At 37.8% G+C, this 27,344-nt stretch overlaps 2 protein-coding genes, 1 long non-coding RNA gene and 5 other non-coding genes across 10 annotated transcripts; 7 read left to right on the plus strand and 1 right to left on the minus strand.

Moving 5' to 3' along the window:
• Positions 1 to 321: 321 nt before the first annotated feature.
• On the plus strand, positions 322 to 6,080 carry LOC110965753 (uncharacterized). 2 transcript variants are annotated; one of them, XR_002596689.2, is made up of 14 exons: positions 336 to 397; positions 985 to 1,018; positions 1,278 to 1,310; positions 2,110 to 2,159; positions 2,335 to 2,389; positions 2,575 to 2,623; positions 2,895 to 2,946; positions 3,480 to 3,528; positions 3,723 to 3,783; positions 4,929 to 4,974; positions 5,156 to 5,205; positions 5,535 to 5,577; positions 5,773 to 5,808; positions 5,989 to 6,080. It is a non-coding gene; the product is annotated as an uncharacterized LOC110965753 (long non-coding RNA). The 2 variants fall into 2 exon arrangements; XR_002596690.2 differs by lacking the exon at positions 5,535 to 5,577 and having other exon boundaries at positions 322 to 397.
• Positions 3,018 to 3,082, plus strand: LOC127532509 (small nucleolar RNA SNORD29). Its single transcript, XR_007939926.1, has one exon. It is a non-coding gene; the product is annotated as a small nucleolar RNA SNORD29 (small nucleolar RNA).
• LOC127532510 (small nucleolar RNA SNORD30) lies at positions 3,582 to 3,651 on the plus strand. Its single transcript, XR_007939927.1, has one exon. It is a non-coding gene; the product is annotated as a small nucleolar RNA SNORD30 (small nucleolar RNA).
• On the plus strand, positions 3,884 to 4,010 carry LOC127532513 (small nucleolar RNA SNORD22). Its single transcript, XR_007939930.1, has one exon. It is a non-coding gene; the product is annotated as a small nucleolar RNA SNORD22 (small nucleolar RNA).
• Positions 5,017 to 5,084, plus strand: LOC127532511 (small nucleolar RNA SNORD31). The gene has a single exon (XR_007939928.1). It is a non-coding gene; the product is annotated as a small nucleolar RNA SNORD31 (small nucleolar RNA).
• Positions 5,851 to 5,918, plus strand: LOC127532512 (small nucleolar RNA SNORD31). The gene has a single exon (XR_007939929.1). It is a non-coding gene; the product is annotated as a small nucleolar RNA SNORD31 (small nucleolar RNA).
• A 1,270-nt stretch (positions 6,081 to 7,350) lies between the features above and the next one.
• arl2 (ADP-ribosylation factor-like 2) lies at positions 7,351 to 10,072 on the minus strand. The gene is made up of 5 exons (XM_022214906.2): positions 9,859 to 10,072; positions 9,493 to 9,603; positions 8,517 to 8,679; positions 8,254 to 8,334; positions 7,351 to 7,632 (listed from the first exon to the last, which is right to left on the minus strand). Exons 1-5 carry the CDS (start codon positions 9,921 to 9,923, stop codon positions 7,498 to 7,500), a joined length of 555 nt encoding a protein of 184 aa, XP_022070598.1. The 5' UTR covers positions 9,924 to 10,072; the 3' UTR covers positions 7,351 to 7,497.
• Positions 10,073 to 12,361: 2,289 nt separating this feature from the next.
• On the plus strand, positions 12,362 to 20,466 carry batf2 (basic leucine zipper ATF-like transcription factor 2). Of its 2 annotated transcripts, none has more exons than XM_051944095.1 (3): positions 12,362 to 13,974; positions 15,005 to 15,127; positions 17,120 to 17,960. In XM_051944095.1, the coding sequence occupies exons 1-3, from the start codon at positions 13,843 to 13,845 to the stop codon at positions 17,147 to 17,149; spliced, it is 285 nt and encodes a 94-aa protein (XP_051800055.1). In that variant the 5' UTR covers positions 12,362 to 13,842; the 3' UTR covers positions 17,150 to 17,960. The 2 variants fall into 2 exon arrangements, with proteins under 2 accessions (XP_051800055.1, XP_022070606.1); XM_022214914.2 differs by having other exon boundaries at positions 12,385 to 13,974; positions 17,842 to 20,466.
• Positions 20,467 to 27,344: the final 6,878 nt, after the last annotated feature.

Raw genomic sequence — 27,344 nt, forward strand, 5'->3', positions numbered from 1 at the left:
TTTCCCTCGGGCTTAATAAGGTATCTATCTATCTATCTATCTATCTATCTATCTATCTATCTAGATATCTATCTATCTATCTATCTATCTATCGTTCAGTCTGTGGTGTGTTTTAGTGTTTCTATTGCCTCCTAGTGGAGAGCAAAAATGGCGCTAACTGACGAAGTAAAATTTAATTTTCACATTTTCTTCTAATGTTCATATTCTTTTTAATGTTTAATATTTTCGGCATGAAACGTTTTCTACAACTACGAATACTGTTTGTTAGTTTGTGGAGTGTATTTCAGCCAGAGACGTTTTCCCGGTGAAAGTTCCAGGTGGGAGGAGTCCTGCAGGCCGGACATAAAAAGCAGACGCACCGACTTCCTCTTCCACTTCTTCCTGGCGTCTGACCGAGGTAAGAGAACTCAGGCTTTTTCACTGTCATTAAATTCTTACACTTATTGCTTATTGAGTAACCTTAAAGAGTTGCAGAACTGCAGTAAATATGCAAAAAAAAATCTAGTTTTAAATTTATTTAAGCTAAAAGCCGAGGTGGACTTTTAGCTAGCAGCTCGTGAGCTCCGCTTCGGTGCAGCATCGAGCAGTGCTACAATCCTCAACCATCCACCTATAAAATTCACTAATTTTACTTGTAAACATTTATTATCAACAAGAAAACATCTCGACTAACTGCTGCATGTTTTATTGAGACTTAGACTTACAGTTCTTTTAATGTTTTACACGCGATAATAGCCGATGCCCGTTAGGGCAGGATTGCTAACAGCTTCTCTCAATGATGATAATTTTCACAGACCTGTCCTGAATGACTGTGATTGTACTTTATTATTCTGATGGGAGATGCTTTTTATACGGAAATAGTGACTTTTCTGCTCAGACAGCACGTCCACAACACGTTGCACGGAGCCATCACGTGGTGGCTGGTGGGGACGTGCCTGCTAGCTGCAGCATGCTAACTCAAAACTATGTATTTGTCTCTTACAGATGGCAGAAGACTCTAAAGATTCTTCCTGCAAAGGTAGCGTCTTTCATGTGGCTCTGTTGCATTAATAGTTTAAGACATGCTTTAGTGGATATTTTAAAGATGTCATTGATAAAAAGCATGGCTAACATGGAGCCTCATGCTACAGTGATGTCCTACTTGAACTCTCTCACTGAATGATTCTCTTGAGGAAACTTTAATCTCTCAATTGCTGAGTAGCATGAAGCTGTAAGAAGTATTTGCATTGAAAGTGTGCTTAAAATTCACTAAAGGCTGTCTTTGTTCTATTTTTCAGGTGTGAAGGGAATGAGGAGACTCCCTACATGAGGTAAATATGAAATGTTCACCTTATTGTGTAGTGTCTGGTAGTTTGGAATAGTTTTGCTCAGAAGCTCCACTGAAAAGACCAATTCATGCTTTCCATGCTAGGGCTGAAAATGTAATTTCAAACGATGCAATCAACCAACTACAAAAGCTACAACTTAGGAAATGTAAGGTGTAGCTACAGTTTTTGAGCAGATTGTAATTTTAATGGGTTGTTAACAGTCACACATTCAATGGTCTTTAATGTGTCTAATGCACTGTTGGAACTCAGTTGGATTTTTTTTTTTAAAACTCAAATAATGGAGTCTGAGTTCATGATGTGTGCATGTACACCAAAATTTGAACATGTGGTCTGTGATAATCTAACACTGAAGGACTGTAATGGTCCCAATACTGTCAAACATCTGTGAAGTTATATTCATTTTACTGGCATGTTTTGACAGACAAAAATCAGCATTTAAAATATTAATTTAAATGTTACCTTTTTGCAGTGTATGAAAGCCTCGGCGTGTCATGTCTAACAGATGTTTACCTCTTATAGCTTGACTAGAAGCACAGGGAATTGTGGGAACCATAAATTGGTCTTTTATCGATCAGCCTTAATTGGCTCTCTGGCTGTTGAGGAGCTCCGTGCTGCAGTGATGAATCTCTGAACTCTCTCTTACCGAATCAGCCTTTGAAGAAACTTCTTTACCAGATACTGAGCAGCATATGAGCTCCAAGTAGTGTCCAAACATAGTAAGATCAATAGTTTTGGCTAAATGATCTTCAAACTAATTTCTAATGTGTTTTTTCTTTAACAGATGCTCAAAGCTCTTTGAAGATGAAGAACAAGAATAAAAGACTAGTGCAGGTGAGCAACAATAAATCTGAAAGTAAGATTCCACAAAGGCTCTATCTGATGAGTTTATAAAAGACAAGCATATGCCTGACTTTTGTGATGATTCCTTCATTCTGATTTGCCCTTCAGAGATGCCAAAGCGCGGATTTCTTTTTAATTCATGACTGACCACATTTTTCTCCTGCAGGTTGGGCGTCTGTGTCCGTTCACTACGTCTTGAAGCAGCTTGAAAATGCACTGAGGTGAGTAAAATGCCTCCTACTCCAGGAGATCATGCAGTCGTTGGGGTATAAACGTGATGATGATAATTAATGACAAGCATATGCCTGACCACAGTGATGTCAACCTTTCATCTGATTCCCTGTAGATTAACTGGTTAAATATTTCACTAATGTGCATGTGACTAACTGGAGTGTTTCTCTGCTAGGTTGGAGGTTGATGTAAAATGTCAGGAGGGAGCGACGCCTCGTTCACAAGTAAGTCTTCATTGTGTGGTTGTAGGAGCGGTTATCAAATGCCTTTCCTGTAGTTAGAATATTAATGTGAGCTCCTGTATGCTGTAAATGGTCCAGTAATGAGTGAAAGGCGAGGTGTTTGAAAGGATGAAATGGGGTAATACCCTTCAAACAGCTGGACGACTCATGTCACATGGCAGTTTGTCACCAAAGCCCTGATCAAACTTTCAGATCCTTTACTGATTCCAGAAGTAGTCATTGCTTTTTATTAAAGTGTTAATTTCTCCTGTAGTGCCTGCTGACAGGATGCATGATGGAGGATTCAATCACACACAATTCTCACGGTAAGACTTTTAGAAGTCCTGTGCTTATTGTAGAACCTACTAAGAGATGACTCTGCATTTCTGTCATGCAGTTTCAGTGATGATGATACTTAGCTCACTTTGAACCGATGTGAAACGACACGAACATCTGAGAAACTGCATTAATTTGCAACGTCTTTTCTAGTTTTTAATGCTGCAACAGGATTGGCTCTGCTGTGATGACGCATCTTGATCAGTTGCAGTTCTTGTTGTTAATCAGTACGCCTGCAGTTGGTGTTTTTATTGTAGATTAATCAGACTTATTCTCATTGAATTTGTATTTACATCTAAAATGGTGGAAAAGTGTGGTTAAGGTCAAATGTCTTGTCCACAATCCAGACAGACTCGGTTTGGTTTAAGATGGAACTCTAACCAGAATTCTGTTATTAAATTAGTTATATTTCAGCTAGTTGAGTAATCGTTGCTGCTCTAATTTGTTTCAGTTCAAACACTGGACAATAACTTTGAAAGATTTCAGTTAAACCATGTAGTAAATAAACTTTGTCTTCTGTCAGGTGATTCCTCGACTGCTTCAGCATCGTGACCGAGGTGTTCCAGTTGAAGGTAAGACGTTTTATCGCTGTTTGGAAAACACGACCTTTAGTCTCAGACCTGCTGAAAATGATGAGATACATTTGGAATCTCGTTCGTCTGAACTGCTGTTGAGAAATGGAATATCTGACATCAGTTAAGGTCAGCGGTTATAATTAAAGAATGAAATATGTTCTGCACAGATCTGACAGTGTCGTCTCTTACAGGTAGCAGGTTTTCGACAGTTGAGATGCTGCCGTCTTCCTACAAATGCAGGAACTTGTCCAGGTGAGTCGACGCTTGTGCATTCAAATACATGCAATTATTAGAAATGTGAAGCGGTGCTGTATCCTAGAAGACCAAGCCAGACATTTGTCACGTCCAGTTTCCTTCATGATGACGCCCGCACACGTCTTACGCCTCGCGTTAATGCCAGAACCTGAAAAGGTGAACCCACTGGCGTTACCTTGGCAACAAGGGGATGACCCGTTGGGGTTACCAACAGTCTGAATGGAAACGAACGTGGATGTGAAAATTTTAAACCATGTGCCAAACCTGAAGATCAAGTTTGATCAAAGGCCCACTTTCAGTAGCAAACTGGAACCTCTGGGGTGTGACTGGTGCCTTCAGTTAAACCAGTCACAAACTTTAACCAACTTCTGTCTGCCTCCTTCAGGATGGAGCCGTTTATAGAACTGTAACAGAAGTATTCAGTGAGTTCTCAGTTTAGCTGCATCATCTTAATACCAGACTTTGCATGTTCACTCCTGTTGGTCTGATAGCACACTGAGAACGGAGGCTTGCTGGGTTTAACCCTCCTGTTGTCGTCCTTTAATGGCACCAAAAAATATTGTTTGTCTGGAAAAAATCTAAATTCGGCAAAAATATTCTCCAAAGTTGAGAAAATTTGCAAAACCTTCAGGAAGAAAATTCCAATAATTGCTTCAGTTTTATTTTAAAAAATTCCCCAAAATTTGGCAAGAAAATTCTTGTAAATATTTTCAAAAAATGAATAAAAATCCTCAAATGTCAAGTGATTACATAATGAGTAAAACTTCTATTTTCTAAGAACATTCACAAAAAAAGTTCCTGAAGGTTTAGCAAATTTTCAGACATTTGGGGAATTTTTTGCTGAATGTTAAACATTTTTAACATTTCTTTATTTCCACCCAAAAAAAAAGTTAAATGTGGACATCAGAAGTTTCACTGAAGATTTTTTTTTTTTTTTTTCCCCCCCACATTTTCAAACAGTTTAATTTTGACCCGCATGGCGACACGAGGGTTAAAGTGAAATTTAGGAAGACGTTCTAATGATTGGAACTGTTTCTTTCCTGGATTAATGACTGAGAAGATGCTGACTGTACATCAAAGCAGTAATTCTGTATTCCATTTGGCAGATAAATGATCTTCGCTTGTTTCTTTCTCGTTTTAAGGTTGAAACGCTGCTGAAGGAAGGGGACGAGGTTCTGCAGAGTTGAGGTGAGCGTCTGATCGGTGCTTTAACAGTAACTTTCAGTTCAGCAGAAATGATGAGCCTCAGTTACCGCCCCAGTCTGAGAACTCATGACTGATTGGTACCCTCTGATCCCCTCAGTTAGAACTCCTAATCACCCACTGATCAAACTCCTTCACCAACTAAACGAACCTTCTCCTGTTCCAGGTTTAATCTCTGCCCTCAAGATTCAAACGGCCACTTGGACTGTGCTACAGGTAAATGAGCAAGTGTGGCGTTGCTGCTGGGATGCTGGATATGATGTTAAGCTGGTTACAGTCAAGGGACAGTTCCCACATTCGCTGTCCCTTGTGTCTCTGTTCTCCCTCCTGTTGACCCGGTACGACACTGAGAACCCTGAATTCCTCCCAGGTGTAAGGTGATCTGCTGGAGTTATGATGGAGGGAGAGCTGGGAGTTTGACTGAAACTATGATTCTGATCCCATTCTGGAAGCAAGAAAGTTACATTTACACTGACATTTGTACAACCCTTTGACACATGACTAAAATGCGGTACTCAAACAAGCATGTGTTTATATACTTTTAGTGAAGGTGCTGCTAATCACCGCCCACTTGAAGACAAACCAAAGGTACTCTTAGTACTTTGTGCCTTTGATTCAATACAATTACTGTGGCTTAACTGATCATGTTAAGAGGGGAAAAAAAATGTCAGTTTGAGCAAGAAAGTTGTAAACCACAGAAAAATATTGCACCAGTTTTAAAATGTTAAACTCCTACAATGCAAATGCTAAATTGATTGATTAAACTTTTTCTTTTCCTTGCAGTTTGAAGGCATCACACTGATCTCGGGCCATGTTTTGGTGAGTATTTGACTGGAAGATGTTTCTGAAAATAAACTGCAGCAGATGTGATGAGCCTCAGTTACCGCCCCAGTCTGAAGATTCATGACTGATTGGTACCCTCTGATCAAAGCTGACAAATTACAAGTAAAATGTAAAGATCTCTGTGATGGATTTCTAAGGTACCGTTTCTCTTTGCAGACTGGGGGAGAAGTTGCGCCGTAACGAAGATCCATCAACCATGTTTTACTGGCAGCATAGTGAAAATTTGAAATAAATAACTTTTACAGTCATTTGTGACTTCTTGTTTTTATATTGCAATATCCGCTCTTGTGGGTCAGAACATGTGGATTTTTCTCACATAACTCAGAGTGCAAACAGAAGTCAGAAGTACAAAAGGTGAAAGTGTCGGCTGTATGAGTGCGTTTGAGATGAATCATGCAGAGGCTCCGCTAGTGGCTGAGTTTTCTCCATTAGTCATTGATTCTTAAGAACTGAGCATCACCTCAGTGCCTCGCGAAACGGAGTGCTCACTGCTGAAACAATCAAATTTTCTGAATGATTTTGAACTGCTAAAGGCTTGTAACTTTGGAAAAATATCAATTGAAGCTTAACATAACCCAAAATTTAAAACTCAGTAGATCCACACAAAAATTGGAAGTACTGCTGAGATATTTGAACCAGCCTATTACTATTGAACTGTCGTGTCGTCCTGCATATTGACTCGTTTGAAAATGTAGAAAAATAATTTGACAGTGAAACTTCTGATGTCCACATTTTTGGGAAATCTTTTTTTGGTGGGAAAAAATGTTAACATTCACAAAATCTACCAAAAGCCAGTGAAATTCACTTGACTCGTTTTTTTGTTTTTTTTTGGGGGGGGGGATGTTCAAGAAAATAGTTAACTGATATGTAATGACTAGATATTTTTAGGATTTTTTTGGGGAAGATTTTTGCTCACTTTTTTGGAAAAATTTACAAGAATTTCCTTGCCAAATCTGAGAGACTTTATTTTTTTTTTTTTAAAAACTTGAGGAATAGTTGGAATTTTCTCTTCTGAAGGTTTTGCAAATTTTCAGAAATTTGGGGAATTTTTTTGCTGAATTTTTGGATTTTTTTTCAGATTAAATATTTTTTTGTGCCCATAAATGAAGACAACAGGTTAATATTCCACAGTTGTACAGGCAGGTGCAACTGTCTTTATTGTGTTTTTACTGTTTTTTTTGGTATTTTAAAAAAAACATTTCCTTTAATTTGCTTTATTGTGAATGCTTGTGTAAGCTACTGTAGAACAAATTGTCTTTTAAAGGGACAAATAAAGTTGAAACTGCTGATTTCTTAGCTTGATGTGGGCTCTGAGGTAAACATGAATGAAAGTTTGGGTTATGGCTGCATCAGAAAAACCTACAAATTCCTAAGTCACTACAAGAACATTACGTTGGAACAGCAGCTCAAGACTGCAAAAGTAGTAAAATTATACAAAAAAGCACTGCAGAGCTTCATCTGGACTCTAGCAGACACCAGATGGCATGGTTGTATTTAATAAGCTGGCAAACCCCTGGATAATAGTGACACAACTAAATGTTTTTATTACAAAAATGACAGATTCCAGTGAGGCACAATCATCAGTTAATCTGATAAAGTATAAAAGCATCACTCAATACTCAAACCGGAGACGGATCTCTAAACATGAGAGGCTGCGATTTGTTCTCAGTCTGCAGTAAAGATCCTAGCAGCGATGTCGTCCAGCAGCCAGTCCACTCCAGCTAACAGGTTCTCTCCTGTGATGGCGCTGCAGCCGATAATGCACCAGTGATGACTTTTGATCTCATCCAAAGCCAACGCCTGCAGGAAAACACAGCAGAGCATCTTGTATGAGGACGCGACATAATAAAGAGGCAAATACTTTCAAGACGTATTGCTAACCCTCGTGTCGTCCTGCGGGTCAAACTGACCCGTTTTAAAGTTTGAAAATGTGGAGAAAAAATTATTTTCACAGTGAAACTTCTGATGTCCACATTTTCGGTAAATTTTTCAACATTTTTTGTGGAAAAAAAGAAAAAATGTTAAGAAAAATAAAAATGTTTAAGAACATTCACAAAAAAATCAACTGAAATTCGCTGGATTTTGGTTGATTTTTTTTTCTGAATGTTCTTAAAGAAGATAGAAGTTTTACAAATATGTAATCACTTCAGATATTTTTAGGATTTTTTTTGAAGATTTTTACTCATTTTTTGAAAATATTCACAAGAACGTTCTTGCCAATTTTTAAAAAACTTTTAAGATAAACTTTTAAAGAATTATTGGAATTTTCTTCTTGAAGGTTTTGCAAATTTTCACAAATTTGTGGAATTTTTTGCTGAAATTTTGTATTTTTTTCAGACAAGGAAACAATATTTTTTGTTGCCTGTAAATGAGGACAACAAGAGGGTTAAAGTAGTATTGTGATTTGAAGGCAGAGCTCACCTCTCTAATAGCCTCTTTGGACAGAGCTCCTGGTAAATCCTGTTTGTTGGCAAACACCAGCAGCGTAGCACCGGCTAACCTCTGCAGAGGATATAGAACAATGCATGTTGTGTATGTTATGAGAAAAAACACATTTAATCATACAGCATTAGAACCACTTCTGATCTAAAAGCTGCTGCAATCCCATCAAATACTGGACTCACGTCCTTCAAAAAGTCCCCACTAAACCCTTTGTGTCTCCTCTGAGTGTGACTGTGGTTTACCTCCTCTAGCAGCAGAGCACTGAGCTCCTGCCTGCAGTCCTCCAGTCGGAGTCTGTCTGCGCTGTCCACCACCCAAACCAGCCCGTCTGTGCTCTCAAAGTAGTTCCTCCAGTAGGAACGAAGGGACTTCTGTCCACCCACGTCCCAAATATTCAGTTTAAACCTGCAGAACCACAGAGAAAACACAAGAAGTGTGAGGTAAAAGTGTAAATGCACAGCCTCATAATCAAATCTACCAAAGAAAAACACACGACCAATCCAAATTAATATGAAAAGCAAATTGATCCTTCATCATAGTGGCATCTTTGCATGTTCGCAAACTGATTGGCCAATAAAGTAAAGCCTTAAATTACTTATACCCATGCTACATTTTGATTTGTAGTGGCGTTTTAATTTCACCAATAGATTTCCTCTGGCTGGAGATGAAAAAAAATGTAGTAAAATGATATATTAGACATCTAAATAATTGGTAAAATGTTGGATAGATAAAAAAAAATACAATGAAGACAGATAAATGTTATTTAAAAATAGGTATTTTCATTTTTTTTTAACAATAAGTAATATTAATGGTTACATTATTCACATTCCAAGGGCTGGAATACACTACTTAACACCTCAAGTGTGAGCAAAATATATATTGTAAGGCCTATAGTAAATGTGGTAAGTTTGCAGTTACGCTTTTTTGGTAATGCAAAGGTTAATCCTGAGAATAAAAATGCTTGCAATGCATCATCCTGCAGTGCGTCAGCTTAAATAAGCAGTACTTTCATGGAATTATTGGAAACCTAAGTTAGTTGGTTATTCTGTGTTGTCTGCTGAATAAACACTGTCTTCAATAAAGATTATTTTTTTCTTTACATATGTAAAATGGTTAATTCTTAAGCGAAATAACACTTTAGTGATGGAACTGTTTAAGTTGCGTAGAAGAAGAAGTTCTTCTTCGCTTGAGCTAATGCAGGTCGGAGCTAAACGTTACCCTCGGTGCTCCAGAGTTTTGATGTTGAAGCCCAGAGTGGGAGAAATGGTGCTCACGTCTTCTCCGTTAAACTTCTTCAGGATGGTCGTTTTCCCCGCGTTGTCCAAACCTCTGCACGACTCGGGTCAAAGAAAAACAGCGGACAGGTAACTTACTCACCTAGTGCTAAGTGCTAGCTAACATGCTGACAGCGCGGTGCAGCAGAAAACAAGTTTCACAAGCACAGAGCCGTTATCCTGTCTTAATTTGTAACCACACCTAGAGATATAAATCGCTATTTGCAGTTCAGGTGGATTTATAATGATACCACAACATGAAAATGCTACTTTTCTCTGGCTAAGCTAGCGCCGTTCACAGAAAGGATACAGCATCAGCAGCCTCATCTCCCGCTCCTTCTGTTTCATCTTCTTCAAAATTGTCAACAACCCCATCGCGGCGCTTTCACTCTAAACCGCTAATCTATAAAATATATATATTACTGCTTTTTTAGGCTTTCATATTGACTAAATTTAGCTTCTACAAGCAGCATTGCGATCCAGGAAGAAGCCGCAGTGCTAATCCCTCCCCACAGAGCCACTGATTGGTGTGTTAAGTTACAAAAGAGCGTTGATTGGCTGATGGAGACTGTTGAAAGTCGCTCATTGGTCAGTGGGTCTTTTAAGGTGTGGTCGTGCTGCAGTACAGTGCAGCTCCCCAGTGTGTCTGTTGTGGGAATTACAAGTCTGCTTAACATACCCATAGACTGTATAATAAAGAATGTATTATACAGTCTATGGCCATACAATTTTCTTAGTGAACTGTACTGATATATTACAAAAATGCTAATGAAAACACCAATTATGTAATAGTACGATTAGTATAATTTTGCATCTTATGCAGACCAGAGAAATGCACTCACATTTCTTTAAATTCAGTCAAATTATGTTCTTCAGCATATTTATAGTGAGTTACAGTGCAGCCAGCAGTGATGGAGGAAACATTCAAAGCCTTTTTTAAGTACAAGTACATGAATGTTATATGTAAAATGTAATTAATGTATGAAAAGATGCTCATTGTGCTGTTAAGTGTTTTTCATCAATACTTTACTCATATCTGATGTGTTTAGATTAATATTACTGCTGTATTTGTTGCTCTTTACTCCTACTTTCCTTACTGCTAACTACTTTATGTGCTGTTGGGTTATTTAATTACAGCACTGCATCATATTCTGTTAGGTAAAAATGTTTGCATATGTGTTATTTGCATAGTTTCTATATCATAAAGCGTTTGCGAATGTAATTAACTCAGAAAGGAGCACCTAGTCTTTTAGTTTGTCACAAAAATCTGGAAATACATACATTTCATTGGAAAAGAAAGGTATGAAAAAATGTAATCTGAAGAGTTCTAAAACGAGACCATGTTCAGAGTTGTAAATACAGTAAATAATTTCATGATGAAATGTCTTATGGCTATCAGATTTTATGCTTATGTTCTGATATACAAGGTAAGACTAAATTAGTGTGTCACACATATGAGTAACATATGAACATGTGGACAAAAAGCACAAATGTAACCATTTTTGAGGCTCTAGTGGAAGGAGAACCAATAGGTAAATGGTTGAATTTATATAGCACTTTTATCCAAAGCGCTTTACATGATACGTCACATTCACCCATTGATGGCGGAAGCTGCCACGCGAGGTGCTAACCACGACCCATCAGGAGCAATTAGGGGTTCGGTGTCTTGCTCAGGGACACCTCGACATGAGCACAACGGGCTGCGGATCAAACTGCAATCCTCCGGTTGCGAGACGGCCACTCTACCCACTGAGCCATGCCGCCCCAATTGGTAGACTCTCATTTAGTTACAAAGCTCCCTCAGATTGGAATGATCTTCCTACCTCTGTCCGCTCTATAATGTCCTTCAATTTGTTTAAAAATGCTCTTGTGCAACATTTTCAAATTGTTTGTAATTGTTTTTGAATTTAGTTTTGCTCATTGAATGTGTTTATCTATGTATGTGTGTATGTGTATTTTTATTTTTATTTTTTATTTTTTAAAATAATTTTTGTACTAACTTATTTTTCTTTATTCAGTTATTATTATTATTATTATTTTATTTATTTATTTTTTGTTAACTTTGAGGAGAGTTAATAGCCCCGTGGGAGTGTGTGTGGGGGTGTGAATGTGTGTATGTTGTGTGTGGTAGGTGTCTGCTTGTGTGTTGGATGAATTTAAAACTTTATTTTATTTGTTTTTCACTTGTTAGAGTCTGTACTGTGCAATGCATGTACTGTCTCTGTCTTGTTATTTTGTTTAATGATTAGGACCCCCTCGAAAACAAGATGATTCATCTTTATCCTGTGAATAAAGAATAAAGAGAAGGATGTTGAGGAGGTTTTTTCTCTGTTTCTCAGAGCTCCAAAGTGTATCTGACTGTAACTCAAGAATCTATTTTTACTGTGTAGTTTTGGATGACATGTTGGTCCATTCGGCTCACAACCTGAACATGTTCATGCATTTCACACTTAAAATGACAGGCAAAGTGTTACGAGAATCAAAGGACAAGCTTTTAGGTACAAATGTGGGTTGTACTTCTGATAAAAGCTGCAAAATGAAAGAAAAAGTACATTTAATCATTTTATGCAATTAATTGTTTTTTTAACAGTTTGCAGCTCTGACGAATTTTTCCAGCTTTGTTAAGTTACAGATGATAAAATCACAGTTAAAAAAAATTGTTTTTATCTGAAACTGTAAATAATATTCACGTCAAAAATCAGTATTTTTTTATCAGTTGTTTATGTTTATTTATTTGACATCATTTGAAAATAAAATCACATCATTTTAACTGTAGTTCAATCACTTGGAAAATGGTATTTTTTAAACCATCATTTACAGATTTGCCCTGTTTTGTCAAATTCCAGATCATATGTAGAAAAATTTAAAAAAATATTTATTCACACCTTAATTGTATAAAACCAGGCCAAAACTTTAAATAAAGACTATTTTTATAAAATGATACATTTTTATTACAATTTTGTATTCTTTTTACTGCTAAATAATTTTAAGATTTATAACTTTTTAAATATTTCATATTATTTAAAAGAAAAACTATGTATTTTAAGCATTGGAAATAATCTGAATATTTTTTTAACTGGTTTTGTGAATTTACAGATAATATCTAGTCGAATCGGCAAAAAAAATTCATTTATGTGTTAATTGAAAAAAATGTACATATTGCCCACGTTAAAAAAAGGTATGCTTACGGGTAGTAGGTAGGGTAGTACACTGTTTCAATGTATTTGAAATATTTTTTAAAATGACAATTTTACAGATATTCGTGAGTATTTTGACAGTTTTTAAAAAGGTTTTGAACAGTACACTACTACCATTTTCACCATTTTTTCTGGTCCCCATGCTGCCACATGTTCACCCTTTTTATTCTCCCTCTCCTTTACTTATGTATTTTTTACAGTGTCATCAGTTGTCTTTTAAAGTCAAGTTAGTAGTTTCTTTTTCATTCTATCCATATGAAGCTATATATAATTTCCACTGACTAATCCTGGTAACCACACAGACTGGATGTCCTTGTAAAATCATGACTTCATACAAATTTCCTCTTCAACTGAGAAGACATGAAGCTGAATGAATGGGACTTTGCGTGCCTAAAGTTGCATCATTTGTTGCTGAGAACTGCTAGAAGCTGTTGGCTAATGCTTTAGGACTTCTGTCATTAATTTCCTGGCAAAAAAGGGCGCTTCAGAAATTCCCTGCACGTGTAAGAAGCGGTTTTCCTAATATGGTCATCCGTTCCAGAGCGTTTTGAATGAGGGGCTGACCTCCCCATCGCTTGAGTGGTGATGCGTCAAAGTGCAATTGTAAAATCGGTTGACATTTAGCACTGTAAGACATTTCCACGTTTTAAAGCAGTTTTAATGCGACTGAAAGCCTGTTGAATACTTGTGCGGCGTTGTAAGAAACTGTAAGGCGCTAAAATGGCGTTAAGACGGTCAGTTTGTCGTCGCTGGAGCCGTTTGGAAACGCGTGCTGAGTGAAACTAGCGTACTGCACGTGAAGGCAACGCAGCCGTTCCCAGCTGCCTGACAGTAGGCCAGTTTAAAATAAAGAGAAACCGAAAGAAATTTGCTGGATGTTGCATCACGATCCGTCTCAGGCCAAAAAAAATAAAAACTCCTGCTTCTGGTAAAACCTCCAGACCTACCGGCTGCACACCCACAACATCCAAGAGTCACCAAGCAACCACACTAGCTTTCAGCAGCAACACACTTTTATTCTCCTCCAGTTCGATCCGAGCTGCAGACGGTTTGCGCGCCGGTTGAACTATTTAAATGAAGACCTCCGGGCTGCACCGATGATCGATGACCGCCGAGTAGGAGGGAGTGGAGAGCCAGACATGTCCCCGTTATTCATGGACACCGGCTGCGAGGCCAACAGCCCCGGATCTCCGTCAGCAGAGGAGTGTCACAGCACCACCCCTGTATCGGTGAGTACCAATCAATCAATCAATAGATCTATCAATGTTTTTTTTTTTAAAGTTTCCTAATCACATCAACTTCTTATCACAAGAGGAAATTGTGCCAAAATATTGATTAATCAATAAATAAATACAAATAAAATCATGGGTTGCTATGGTAACAAGGATGTAAATAAGTTTTTATGTGCTTTTAATTAATGTTTTTCTTTCTTTGCAACTTGATTTATCAAATGCTCTCTATAGACCAAGTTATTATCCTACTATTTTTATTAAAATAAATCTCAATTTGGCATCTTAAATGCATTTTAAGACTCAATAATAAACATAACATTCCATTTTTTTTAAATTGAGTGTCAGTATGTCACCTTTATGTGTCCTGCTGTGCTATCACTTTAAAGCTGCTATTACATGCTGTCTCACTTTTATTTTTCTGCCACTGTAGGCCTAATAATAAATAATATGTAATATATCAGTTGCATAAGAGCAGTTTAAGAAGACTGCAAAGCCAAAAAAGTTGCACTTTATTTCCAACTTTCAAACATAAGCGTTCATTTCTACTTTGCAGTACAGGATGAAGACTTCAGTCTGAATTCTTGATGGTTTTTCGTGTATTTTTCTAGTATATATATTTTTTTTGCTCTGGTTGTAGTGTAAAGAAAAGGTCCTCCTTAACTTTGATGAAATTTCTTTCTGGCAAATCTGCCAAATGAACATCATGTTTTCATCACGTATGTCCTCTCATTGGGGGGGGGGATTGTGCAGAAAAAGTCACTTCCATGTCTGAACCCCATTTACTGCTCCTTAACTCTGTCTTAACTTCCCATCACGCGCTACATCACTGCAAGTTCCTCTCAAATCAAGTCCAGCTCTGTTTGTGTCTTTATTGACCTGCTTATCATGTCCTCTAGCGTGATAGATTTGTCCCATGATCTTGTTATCTTTTCGGTACACAGTGCAATAACAACACAGAGACTCGATATGCGCTGTGGTTAACCTCAGGTGATTGTGGGTAACCGTGCATTAATGTGGTTTTTTGCAGGAGGAGCGAGATTCGGAGAGGCAACAGGTGGGAAGCAGAGGGTCCAAAAGACGAGACAAGAACAGAGATGCAGCGAGAAAGAGCCGCAAGAAACAAACCGAGAGAGCCGATGAGCTGCATGAGGTTAAAACCAGTCATTCCTTATCTTTTCTTGCCCTTTGCCCTCCTACTTCCTTTTACTATTCCACTAGAACAGCCTGTCTCCCTTTCAAGTGTGTGTGTAAGTGTGTGTGTGTGTGTTGTGTAATCTGGCAGCACAGTCAGAGCCATTTCTTGTAAATACTCTGCTTAGGAGAAGGACTCTCACTCCCTCTGGGTTGCCCTCCCCTCTGGCCCTCCCTTTTCAGCTTGACACACACACACACACACACACACACACACACACACACACACACACACACACACACACACACACCCACACCCCACACACACACACACACACACACACACCCACACACACACACACACACACTCCTGCCTCTGTTTTTCCATCAGTACCTTCTTGTCTTTTTTTTCTAGACTGACAAATTCCACAGGTAGTAACACACATGCACAGAAACACTCATGGATTATGTACTAATATATACTACACACACACACACACACACACACACACACACACACACACACACACACACACACATATATATATATATATATATATATATATATATATATATATAGCTGCCTTCTCAGTAGCCTCATAACCAAATCCAGTCACCATTTTTTAAGTTGTTGAAGCTGAAAGGTGAAACAACAGCAGAAACTTCATTAATTCTTCACACCTCCTGATGTGTCTTTGTGTTCTAATGCAGCCTTAATATTAACCTCAATGCTTTTCAACATGGTTTGGCCGTCGTGCACAGTTTCTACAGTAACATCACTGTGATGAATCCGGCTCAAGTCCAAGTTTAGTTTCCTCTGCAGTCACAATATTATTCTTCCCTCCTGCGCATCGAGGGGATTATTACAGGGAGGTTTCAGTTTTTGCTGCTTATATTTTCAGGAGTTTTACCAGAAGCATGGAGTTATCTGATCGCTTTAGTTAATTAAAAATAACTATAAGTTGCCATAGGTAAGGCTTGTATATTTTTGTGTGTTGTGTTATTGTCCTTTGGGATTTTACACAGCTTACAAGCTTATTTTTTCTTCAAATTTATAAAAACATTTCATAATCCAAATTAGCAAAAGACGCAAAAAGACAAATGTTTTTAAAAATTGGCTATTTAGTTATATTAAATTTGGCTCTCGCAATGGAAGTGAAAGGAATTCCAACTTTTAAAAAAAAAATATATATTTATAAAATTCTCCTGCATCACATCTTTTGCTGAAGAAAGAGCCACACAACCCACATTCACTGTGAATAGAATAGATCTTTATTGTCACTGTTGCAGAAAACAGTGAAAATCAGTTTAGTACTCTCTGGATAGAAGCATTAAAAATAAACTATATAAGGCAATATTAACACACTGTAAAATATATATACAACTGAAATATAAGAACAAAATATACAGTGTGGAAACGGTTTATGGTTAGAGACCTGCTCTACACATGATTATTGCATTATTATTACACAACATGTACAGTTTCGCTCCTATTTCTGCTGTCTGTGAGAGGCTCCCCTTCCTCACAAACTCCAGTTTAATCTAATTTTTGCTCCTTCTTCAGCTCCCTGTTTCCAGTCTTTGTGCTAAGCTAAGCTAACTGACAGTCAGCACTGAGCAGGACCTCTAAAAACATTTTAAATTAAAGTTTCCAAACACGTTTCTGTGCAGGAAAAACTATAATTTCTTCCCCACTTTTATCAGTAATCTGATTTCTTTTCCAATAAATGTAGCAAAGGTTTAAAGGAGACTTTCATAAATCTGTCACTTGTGAATTATTGCTTTCAGGCATCGGGCATGAATCTGTGTTTTCCCTCATAAACTAAACCTTCATTTTTCTGTGCCGCAAGCTAAGCTCAAGTTCTCTTTTAATTATGGTTCGTGTTATTTTCCTCCTACAGCATCCTACCTGTTAAAAGTGTTTGCATAAGTGTCTGCATGGTGAATCGGTGTGTGCAGCCAGACTTTCACTTTCTCTTTCTGGTTTCTTTCGGTTCTTGTTTTCTTTCAGGTTGTGCTTGAAGAACCGTCGCTGCCCTGAAACAATGTAATAAAAAATCACAAGGTGTGTCAGCAGTCATGCATGACTCTCTGCTGCTTTCACAGTGACTCCTAAACCTGCTGTGTATATTTACTGAAGGGAAACTTTATTCATCTGGGCGTCTATTAAGCCTGTACTCACCGTTACTGAAGCTCAGAGGAGATAATGCCGTCTGTTAGGGAGGATTACTGCACTGAAACTTAACAGTGCTGTAAAAGTTTAAAGCAAGCCTCGACTTATAAATAGGCTCAGCTTTATCTGAAAATGTTTACAGCTACATTTTAACTCTGATCAGCAGGGAAACACCTTTTTTTGTTCTCTCCCCTCCACCCACCCGCTCGTTTCGCACTGAACTTGCAGCGCTGTCACTTAAAGGCATTATTTCACTTCTCCATCGGGTGTTCAGACCACGTATCATCCGCTCCACGGCCTTTGTGGTTTCCATTAAAGCAAAAACTCTTAAAGAAGTGTGTCATTAGTTTTGCTTTTATTACAGCACAAGTGGTGGGTGGGATGCGATCGTGTTCCTTGTTTGACGAATGTGTTTAATCAGTTTTTATGGCTGATGGGTGCCTCTTTTGGGGGTAATAAAGATATACCTGACTCAACTTGATATTAACTCCTTGTCATTTGTGGCCCTGTTGTCTCTCCTCCCCGGTGTCTGACTTTTCTTTTTGCCTCCATGTCCTCAGGAGCTCCAGCAGCTGGAGCGGTCCAACGCTGCTCTTCATAAAGAGATCGCCGCTTTGAGGAAACAGCTCCACGAGTATGAGACTTCTCTGAAGCGTCATGAACCTCACTGCCGCCTCGGTGCCTCCTCAGCAGACCGTCGGAGCAGCTCCAGCCCTCCAAAGGTCCCTGCAAAGGTTTCAAACTCCACTTTAGCTGCTGCTTCTTCACTTTCTACCTCTTTAACCTCCAGTCTGGGTCTTCAAACCCTCCCATCGACTACAACCTTAGCCTCATCTGCCAGCACATCAGCTGAACCGATGACTGTTCCTTACTCGGCCTCCTTCCTCACACATACGGCTCCTCACTCTTTGTTTAGCGACGCTGCTCAAATCACCTCGAGTCCGACAAATGTTGTCCCCGGCCTTTTGGCAAACTCTCCTGCCCCAAACATCTGTGAAGCCTCTGCATTTTTAACGAAACAAACTCCATTTCCAACTGCTTCACCTAGCGTGGTGCCTCCCTACCCCTGTCAGCAGGGAAATGCAGGCCGGGCCGTGAACTTGCCCCAGCTTCATCCATGTCAGTTCAGTCCAAACAGATCAAGTCCTCCTGCCCCTGCCGCTCAGTCTCTCTCGGTTCCACCTCAGGCCAGTTTACAGCCCTCTCCAGCACTTCCTTTCGGCCTGAATCCGAGTTATACTTCACCTTCTCCTACGTCCCTGCTGTCTCTCCTCACTGTCCCCAGTCCTCTGAATGTTCTTCAAACTAAATCCAGCACTGGAGACGGAGCTCTTTCCCAGCCTCCGCCGCCTGATCTCGGCCCCGATCTTTCTGAGCTCCTGGAAAACAACGATTGGATCCTAAGTGGGCCTCCTCGCACTACATAATAGCCTTATACGTTGTGAGCAGCTTAACTGAACTATGGACACTGCTTCGAGCTTGCAAATCAGATTCTGATGAGTTATATTGTCTTTTTACAGTATTTATGACAGGATTTTAGCACAAATATAAGGGCTGTGGCTCTTATTCGGCTTTCTGCTTCTTAAATTGATTCAAAAACACTCTATTTCATGTAAAAGTAGAACACTCTGTCCATTTCTTTAACTACGAATCTCCATAAATGTGAACCGACAAAAAGTTTTTTTTCCCGAATGTATCAAAAATCAGTCCTAAATCAGCAGCAGAGATGCTGCAAATCTGACTCAACATGTAAAACTCTGACTTGCTCTTTTAGACGGGGTGGAGTACCCACTTCCTCGCAGCTTCATGGAAATGTCATTAGGAGAAATTTCCATCTGTGCTGCGGTGTTAAAGACACGACGGTGCCAGAGTTAATCACACATCCTGGAACTGCTGCATATATGCTTCAACTTCAGGAAACTTTACTCTTCTTCTCTCTTTTTTTTTTAAACCTCATTTAAAATAAATAGTAATCAAATGCAGACTCTCTCCTCACAAATTCTGCTGCTGCTGATAATTTATTTATAGCTTGCAAATATTTCAACCCCACAAAAGAAATGCAAAAATGAGTCAATTTACTAATTTAGCTGTTTAAATTATTATTACAGAGCCTCTTCTTTTTAAATTCTTTCTGATCCATAGTGAAAGTGTTGTGATGTTGAATCACGTACTACAATGTCACGGTGTAGCTAACTTAGCCTGTAATGCGTTTAGTACAAACCATATGCAGTGGTTGTGTGTATGCACTGAATAATAAATGCGTAATGTAGAGCGAAACAGATGGATCGGGGGGAATTCAAAAAATAAATATTTCAACGGAGCTCAAACTTCCCTCCACGACCGTTCGAGGCTCTGTAAATTATTTATTTTCCGACATTTCAGATAATAAAGTAAAAAAATAACTCTTCAAATAATACAGTTGCTTTATTTATAGCCTCAAAATGCCATATTTTGTTTGTAATGTGGGTCACTAAGCAGACAAGCATCACGTTTCTGGTATTGTGTGGTAACTTCATTCCTCCAAAGTATGAAATATAAATATTAAATAAGTATATAAATATTACAGCTTTGATTGAAACCAGACTGTAAATAGGTGGATTCGTGCATTTGTGGTTAAATTTCAGTAATGGTGTGTTTCATTAGTCTCCTCTCCTAACCGAAGCTGTTTTTTTTTTTTTCATGCTGCCTGAGAGGAAGCAAACGTCAGAAAGCAGCAGGTGATGAGGTTGTCAGGGGTAGCTTCATTAAGGCTGATGACGGTGACAGCTAGGAGCTCACCAACAGCCCTCACTCATGGGAGTCTACACCTATGATTTAAAAAAAAAAACTAATTAGGGAATCTCTTATTGAGCATATGTCAAGTGAGCTACTTTTTTCTTCCCTTTGGCTTCATGTAACTGACTATAGGAGGACAAAGAGGCTGCTTAAGTCTGCTGCTGCGAGGAAATGAATTATTTTATTTTTAAAGCTAGGAAATGCATCGTGGTCGTATCAAAATGACGAGTTTCATTGTTCAGATGATGATTGATGCACATTATTTTGCTTTATATGTATAGGAATTTATGAGACTCCTCTGATTCAGTATGAGGCCTTCAGTTGTGTTACTGTTTGTATTTAACATACATTACATGATATATTTATGCAACAGGAAAAGCTACCTACAAATAAAAACATTTTGCTAAACAGTTGCATTTTTATTCAGTTTTGAATTTTGTTCTAATTAAGGCTGAATGATGTGATATGATATCAAAAACAAGTGATTATTTTGACAGATAATGCAATATGAGTCACGTTCTTAGAAAGAATAGTCACTTTTCACGTCAGATTTGCTGCCACAGCTTGCCAGTTTGTGCTGTATGGAGTTTCTTTACTATGTATTGGTCTGCGTCATACCTGGCATTGAATTGGTTGTGGAGTTCAGGTCTGAAAAGCACAAATCTGAGAGCAGGAATTGTGCAACGAAATCATTACAAAATCCGAAGAAATTACTGCTCTCATATTGAAAGAACACAATGTAAAAAACAAGCTGTAAAAAATGACACTATTCTGTAAATAGCAGATAATTTTGGTCTGAAAGCTACAGTAAATTTCCGTAGTTAAAATAGATTTTCTGGCCTTTTTTAAAATGAGTGTTATTATACACTAATGAAAACTAATTAATTTGATATTTTTGCTTTTGAAAACTTATTTAAGTCTGCAAAATATCCCTAATTTATAAAGTTGTAGCATCGTGGCTTCTTTTTTTTGTTAATTGTCCCCAATTGGATCAAACTTTAGAAATATATTTACACTGTTAAGCTTCATTTGAACCATATCTATTAAAAAAGGAAAGGGGGTATTTATTAAATTATTGTGAATCTGCAAATGTATTGTACTAGACTTTATATGTTCAAAAAAATCTTGAAATTAATACGATTTAATGGTTATTTTTTTAGTCTTTTTAGATTTTTGTGTGTTTCAAAAACACAATAAAATCTGTAAAATTAATCAGAAATATTTTGTAAAAATTGCAGTTCTTTAAATAGCGCACACTGTAAATGCATAGGAAAGTAACCGAAAAAGTAATTAGTCTCCATTACTTTTTCTGTAAAACTATATTTGACTGTGTTCTTGTCTGCATTCATAATACAGCCTATGTTATATTAGAATGTGATGTTATTAATGGACTTCATTGCAAGCTCTTACCTCCCACCACGTACATCCCATGACTAACTTACAGCTTCTTCCCACAGCTCACATGCTTTCAGCTTCTTTAAATCAAGAGTATTAAGGTTTTTTTTATTTGTCACTTCTTCATGCAGCATGGAAAACAAAATGTGATTTGACTCAAGGCTGTGCAATAACAAAAAGTTACGAGAAAAGCAGTTTTCAAAAGTGAAGAAATCCAATAGTGAGTCATGAACAACGTCTGTAACCTATATTTTGTGATCTTCTCAGTCATGCATCCTCCACCAAGGTGCAGAAGTAAATAGTTTCTGGTTCCTTTCCTCCTCTATGACAGTAAACTGAATCTTTTTGGGTCAACATTTGAGGATGTTGTATTTAGGAAACAATAACTGACATTTTTTTTTAGCGTTTTCTGAGATTTCATAGACCAAAAACAGAATTTTGTTGGAGTTTGTTATTCTAAATTTTAGTACAAACCTATTCCATATATTGGTTACCATTCTACACTGTAAAATGTAATTCATAGAACTTATTTCTACCACTTAAATGAAAGCATGACTGCATGATAAGCATCTAATTTACTGATTTTGAATAAACCTTTTAAGTTGTACACATTATTTTGATTAGTTGTGTTAACATAATAAAGTTGATTGTTGCATCAACCTATTATGAAATATAAAGTCAAATTTCTGTGCAGTTTGATTAAAACCAAAACTCAAGCTGATGTAACTTAATCAAATTTGCTCGATAACTTCATTTTTCTTCATCTTTAATTTAGGAAAGATTTATTCCCTCAACTCAATGTATTTTGTTGGTTGAACATAATTTCATTCTACGTTGTCATGATTCAAAATATTGATGGAAATTGTTCCTCTTTTTTTTTAGGGCCCAATATTTTATAGAGTGTATTAATCTGTTTTTGTGTCAGACCAGGCGACCCTGAGATGAGTCTACCATTTTGGGCCATGCTAAAATATCTTCAAACAATTAAACGTGAATAAAATCACGATTTTTGTGAGGTGGTTGCTCTGACTGTGAGTATTCAAGTATTTTTATTTGTGTAATAGTTTGGTTTGCAGAGTTAATTATAATCCCATCAGCCTCACTTGTCTTTGTTAGCATGTTAGCATGTAGCGCCTACATGTAGCCTAGTGTGCCAGAGAGGCTAACATGACCTTTTAGTCTTGTTAGTACCTTATATAACTATTTTCAGACTACAAACTGTTTCCTGTTTGAATTTAAACTTGGCAGCATATTTTACAGATTAGCCCTCATTTATTGCAGTATTGTACAATAGAGTTCTGCTAACCACAGCCTATTTATAGCATCTTGTGAAGCTAAGCATGGGAGCTCCTCTGGTGTCTGCACTGCTGAAATAAACCAAGGTAAGAAATTTCCCCTTCTGACCGCTATATATTGTCGGTTTTCATTTCAGGTCTTTTCTTGGATGGTATTTTCCTGGTCTGAGGTAGTAAGTCTAGCTATCTGTCTTTATGTCAAGTTAATAGCATGAACTCAGCTATCTGTCTTAAAGGCTAACTAGCTGACTTTAACTTAACCTAATAACATTTTTAGCACAACATAAAGTCACCTAGTTAGCTTTTAAGACAGATAGCTAGCTGACTTTATGTTGAGCTTATAAAATTATTAGTAAGTTAGCTAGCTAACATTATGAGCTAGTTTGCCTTTAACACAGATAGATAGCTGACTTTAGCTTAACATAAAGTCAGCTAGCTAGCTGTGTTAAAGGCTAACTACCCGACTTTGTTAACTTAATAACGTTATTAGCATAACATAAAGTCAGCTAGTTAGCCTTTAAGACAGATAGCTACCTGACTTTATGCTGTGCTAATAACATTATTAGCATAACATGAAGTCAGCTAGTTAGCTTTTAAGACAGATAGCTAGCTGATTTTATGTTGAGCTAATAACATAATTAGCTAGTTCGTTAGTTAGCTAGCTAACGTTCTTAGCAAGTTAGCCTTTAACACAGATAGCTGGCTTTATGTTGAGCTAATTACATAAAGTCAGCTAGCTGTCTGTGTTAAAGGCTAACTAGCTGACTTTATGTTAACCTAATAACGTTATTAGCATAACTTAAAGTCAGCTAGTTAGCCTACAGAGACTGGCTGATTTTGTTAACCTTATAACATAATGCTATATTAAACTAGCTTGAATGTTTCCCTACTGCCAGCTATCATAAACTATCTATTGCGGTTAGTTATCCCCAGTAATTGCTGATATCACATTATTTTTATGTAAAAAAATTTTATATTAATGATAATTAAGTGAAGAAAGTTTTGATTTGGACTCATCAGTTTTAAATTAACTGGTAATAATCAAGCTATCGACCAAAATAAGTTATATAGGTGTTATCTAACATGTATATTGCAGTTAAATTCATAGGAACATAAAAATGTGAAAAAGCTAATCCTATGCATCAATTTGTATTGATCAAAATGATAGATAGATAGATAGATAGATATCAGTTTAGAGCGTAATCAGACCTGATATTTGGAATGATTATAGGTCATACAACAGTGTCCAGACAATAGCACAATTTTTGGTCTGATCATTATAAAAAGTTTTTTTTTTAAACTTTAGTGTTGTTTAAGTCCATAATCAAGCCTGACATTTAGCATATAGTATACTTTATTACAGTATTCTTATTCAGACTGATGCTAGCCTTTATGTTTAAAATAAACACATGATTTTGTTTGCAGGTATCCTATTGGCAATAATCTTCATAATATAACCATTATGAATGAAAACAGAAATTTCAGTTACAATTGACAAGTGTAAAAATGCATCATATGAGCTGACCTGATTCTTTGAAGCTATTCCAGCAGGTTAAACAGCTGGATTGGTTATATTTTAGTCTACAGATGGGTAAAAGAATGCAGAGAGGATAGATTTTTGGCATAGGGTCACTTTTTGGCACAACACTTGTCCTCCTCCCTCCAGTGTTCCCAGAAGGCAAGTGGCTGAGCTCACCTGGGCCAAACGAGAGGAAGAGGAGGGTGAAGGTTCGCAGTAGCATTTATTATGTATAAGATTGTACAAAAACACACTCTGTGCAGCTGAGGTGTGACTGATGGGGAGAAGGAGGCGCGTCCGTGCGTCTCTGTGCGTAAAAGACGGAGAACAAGTGAGGAGAGGAGAACAATAGACGGGACCTGATCCTCAACTACAACCTCAGCATTCGAACAGACCTCAGATAGGAGGAAAGAAAATGGGGGTGGAGGAGGGATGGGGGAGGAGGGGAGTCAGACATGCGAATATTTCATAACGGGGCGCACGAACGGCGTCCAGAGGTGATGCAGGAGAGGCTCTAATGACGCACCCGTTCACCGTGGAGCGGCTTTTACAGAAAGCGCAGCCGGGACACGTAAATAAAAGCAAATAAATAAATAAATAAATCCGTCCTGTAGCGTCATCCGCAGTGAGGAGCCTCTCTCCTCTCTCTCTCCTTGCACCACCTTTAGGCTGAGGAACCTGCGTCAAGGCGGAAGGAGTGAGACGTGGCAGCATCCGCCTTCAAAATAAAACCAGATCGAAGCGTAACCAGCCCCGAAACAATATGGCAAATCTTTATTTTGCAGGCTCCTGGCACATCAGGGTTTGAATGTAACTGCAGAAATACAGCCTTTGTGTGTTACTGACATTGTCGCCATGATTTTTTTGGGAAATGCAAAAAATAAAAAGTCTTTAATGTTAGAAGAATGCTATTATTTAATAAAAAAAAAGGCTGCAAAAATATTTCTACACACAATAATAGAGAACTATGTGCAAATACATGCAAACTCATCATACGGAAAACTAATAGTTATTTAAGATCCCGAAATATGTGTAATATTCCATTTTCATGTGCAGTATCACATTATCTTGTGGAATATTAATTTAATCTTTGCAGTATTTCTCCTTATTTTTCTAATTTAGTAGTATTTTAGCTGATTTATTTTTATCATCAGTTATGGACCGTGTTTATATTTTATTGCTTTTCTACTAGACACTGCAATTTTGTTTTCTGAACAATATCAGGCACAAGAATTTGTTCGGAGTAAAGTTTTGTCTTTTATTTATCTGAAATTTTTGCAAACAATTTTGCAAATATTTTCTGGTTTTGTTAAAGCACACTTTATTAATTTAACTGTTAACCCTAGAAAAACTATAAATAAATCCACATCAAAATTCTGTATTTTCACAAATGTTGATTTGTTGCTGTTTGGCCATAAAATTACTTTATTTTCACTATTTAAATCAGTTAAAATGTAAATATTTGCCATTATCTGTAACAGAAATTAGGTTTATTGTTATATAGTATAAATAAAGTTTGAAAAAAGGTAAATTTTTATGTATTATTTTACATATTTTTTTCCAGTTTTGTTAAGTGAAATCACCGAATAAAAAGTATTAATTTACATGTTAAACCATCAAAAAAGTAAATAACAGCCAGATCAAAATAGTGTTTGATCATTTACACACATTTTAAAAGAACAGATTACTGTTACTTCTTATTTAATTTACACAATTTTACCATATTTAATTCTTTATAACAGATATTTGCTTTTATTTTGATGGGTTTATACAGTCTTTTTCCAGTGCAGTGCAGCACCAAGACAAATGTTAAAATGACAGGATCTCAGGTTGGCCCACATTCATGCTGACCAGCTACAACACTAGAACCACTAACAGGTGAAGTGTTTTGCATTGATCATCTCATTATTGTGCAGTGTTCCTTCAGTCCTGGAGTTTGATGTTGCTTCCTGAATGTTACTGCAGAGACAGGACTCTCTAACTGACCTCCTCCACACTGCCACAACTTTTCAGAAACAACTCAAGTAGAGCAGGAGGTGCTGACCCGGCCTTCAGACGCCCCAGATTCTAATCGAGTATCCACGAGATGCTCTGGAACAACTCTGATCCTCGAAGGCTCCACCTCATAAGCGTCCCAGAGCCAGAATCCACAGGACGCCATCAGAGGTGATGACTCAGAGCTGTTGTGTGGATTTAGTGTTGCAGCCGATGGGTGTAACTCCGGAGATCAGAGTTTATTTTGGTGCATCTCGCTGTCAATTATTGTGGATATGTTGATCTGTGGCAGCTGAAAGATTGCAGTGGAGATGTCACTGAGAATCTTTCAACCCCTTTTCTTCTTTTTCCCTTCAAGTCAACCCCTCGCTTCAAAAGATGTTTATCTTTAGTTCTTCAGGGATCCTGTTATGTCAGTAAGCCTCACTTGCCAGACCCAAATTAACCAGCGTGTCTGAGGATACTTGGAGCTTAACCCTGAAGAGGCTGTTTAACTTACAGTCACTGCTTTGTGTTCAGCGTTGTAGCTGCCCAAATAGTACAAATAAATGTTAATTATCAAGGTAAATGGGTAAATGTTTGAAGCTCACGTCTATTTATTTTGTTTCCTTTAAGTCAGGGCCTTTACAAAGTGTACTTTAATACTAGCCTAGCCGCGCTAGACCCATGCTCTGAAGACGCAAGGGTCTAGGCACGCTCGACAGGGAGGGAGGCGGGCTAAAAGGTTGTCTATCAAATCACTCTGCAGCAATTGGGTAGGTATACAACCAATCAGCGCAACGAATAGGTTCCTAGAGCGCCGGAAATCAGAGGATGCGGTAGTTCGGTGAAGCCTGATTTATACAGTCAATGGGTGAAGCTCAAGTATATTGCAGACATGTTAACAGAAAGATTATTCAGAGTCGGTGCTAATGGAGCTCAACGACTGTTGTCGTTTTTGTTGTCGACCCTGGCAGAGAATTAAATTCATTGCGGTGGGTTGTCTAGCACGGCTAGGCTAGTTGTTTCCGGTTGTTTCTGTCAGAATCGTCGCGCCTCTGTCGTCACTTAGTTACGCCCGCCTTCTGACTCTATACTTCATTGT

The sequence above is a fragment of the Acanthochromis polyacanthus genome, chromosome 23 (assembly GCF_021347895.1).
Source record: "Acanthochromis polyacanthus isolate Apoly-LR-REF ecotype Palm Island chromosome 23, KAUST_Apoly_ChrSc, whole genome shotgun sequence".
Lineage (NCBI taxonomy): Eukaryota > Metazoa > Chordata > Actinopteri > Pomacentridae > Acanthochromis > Acanthochromis polyacanthus.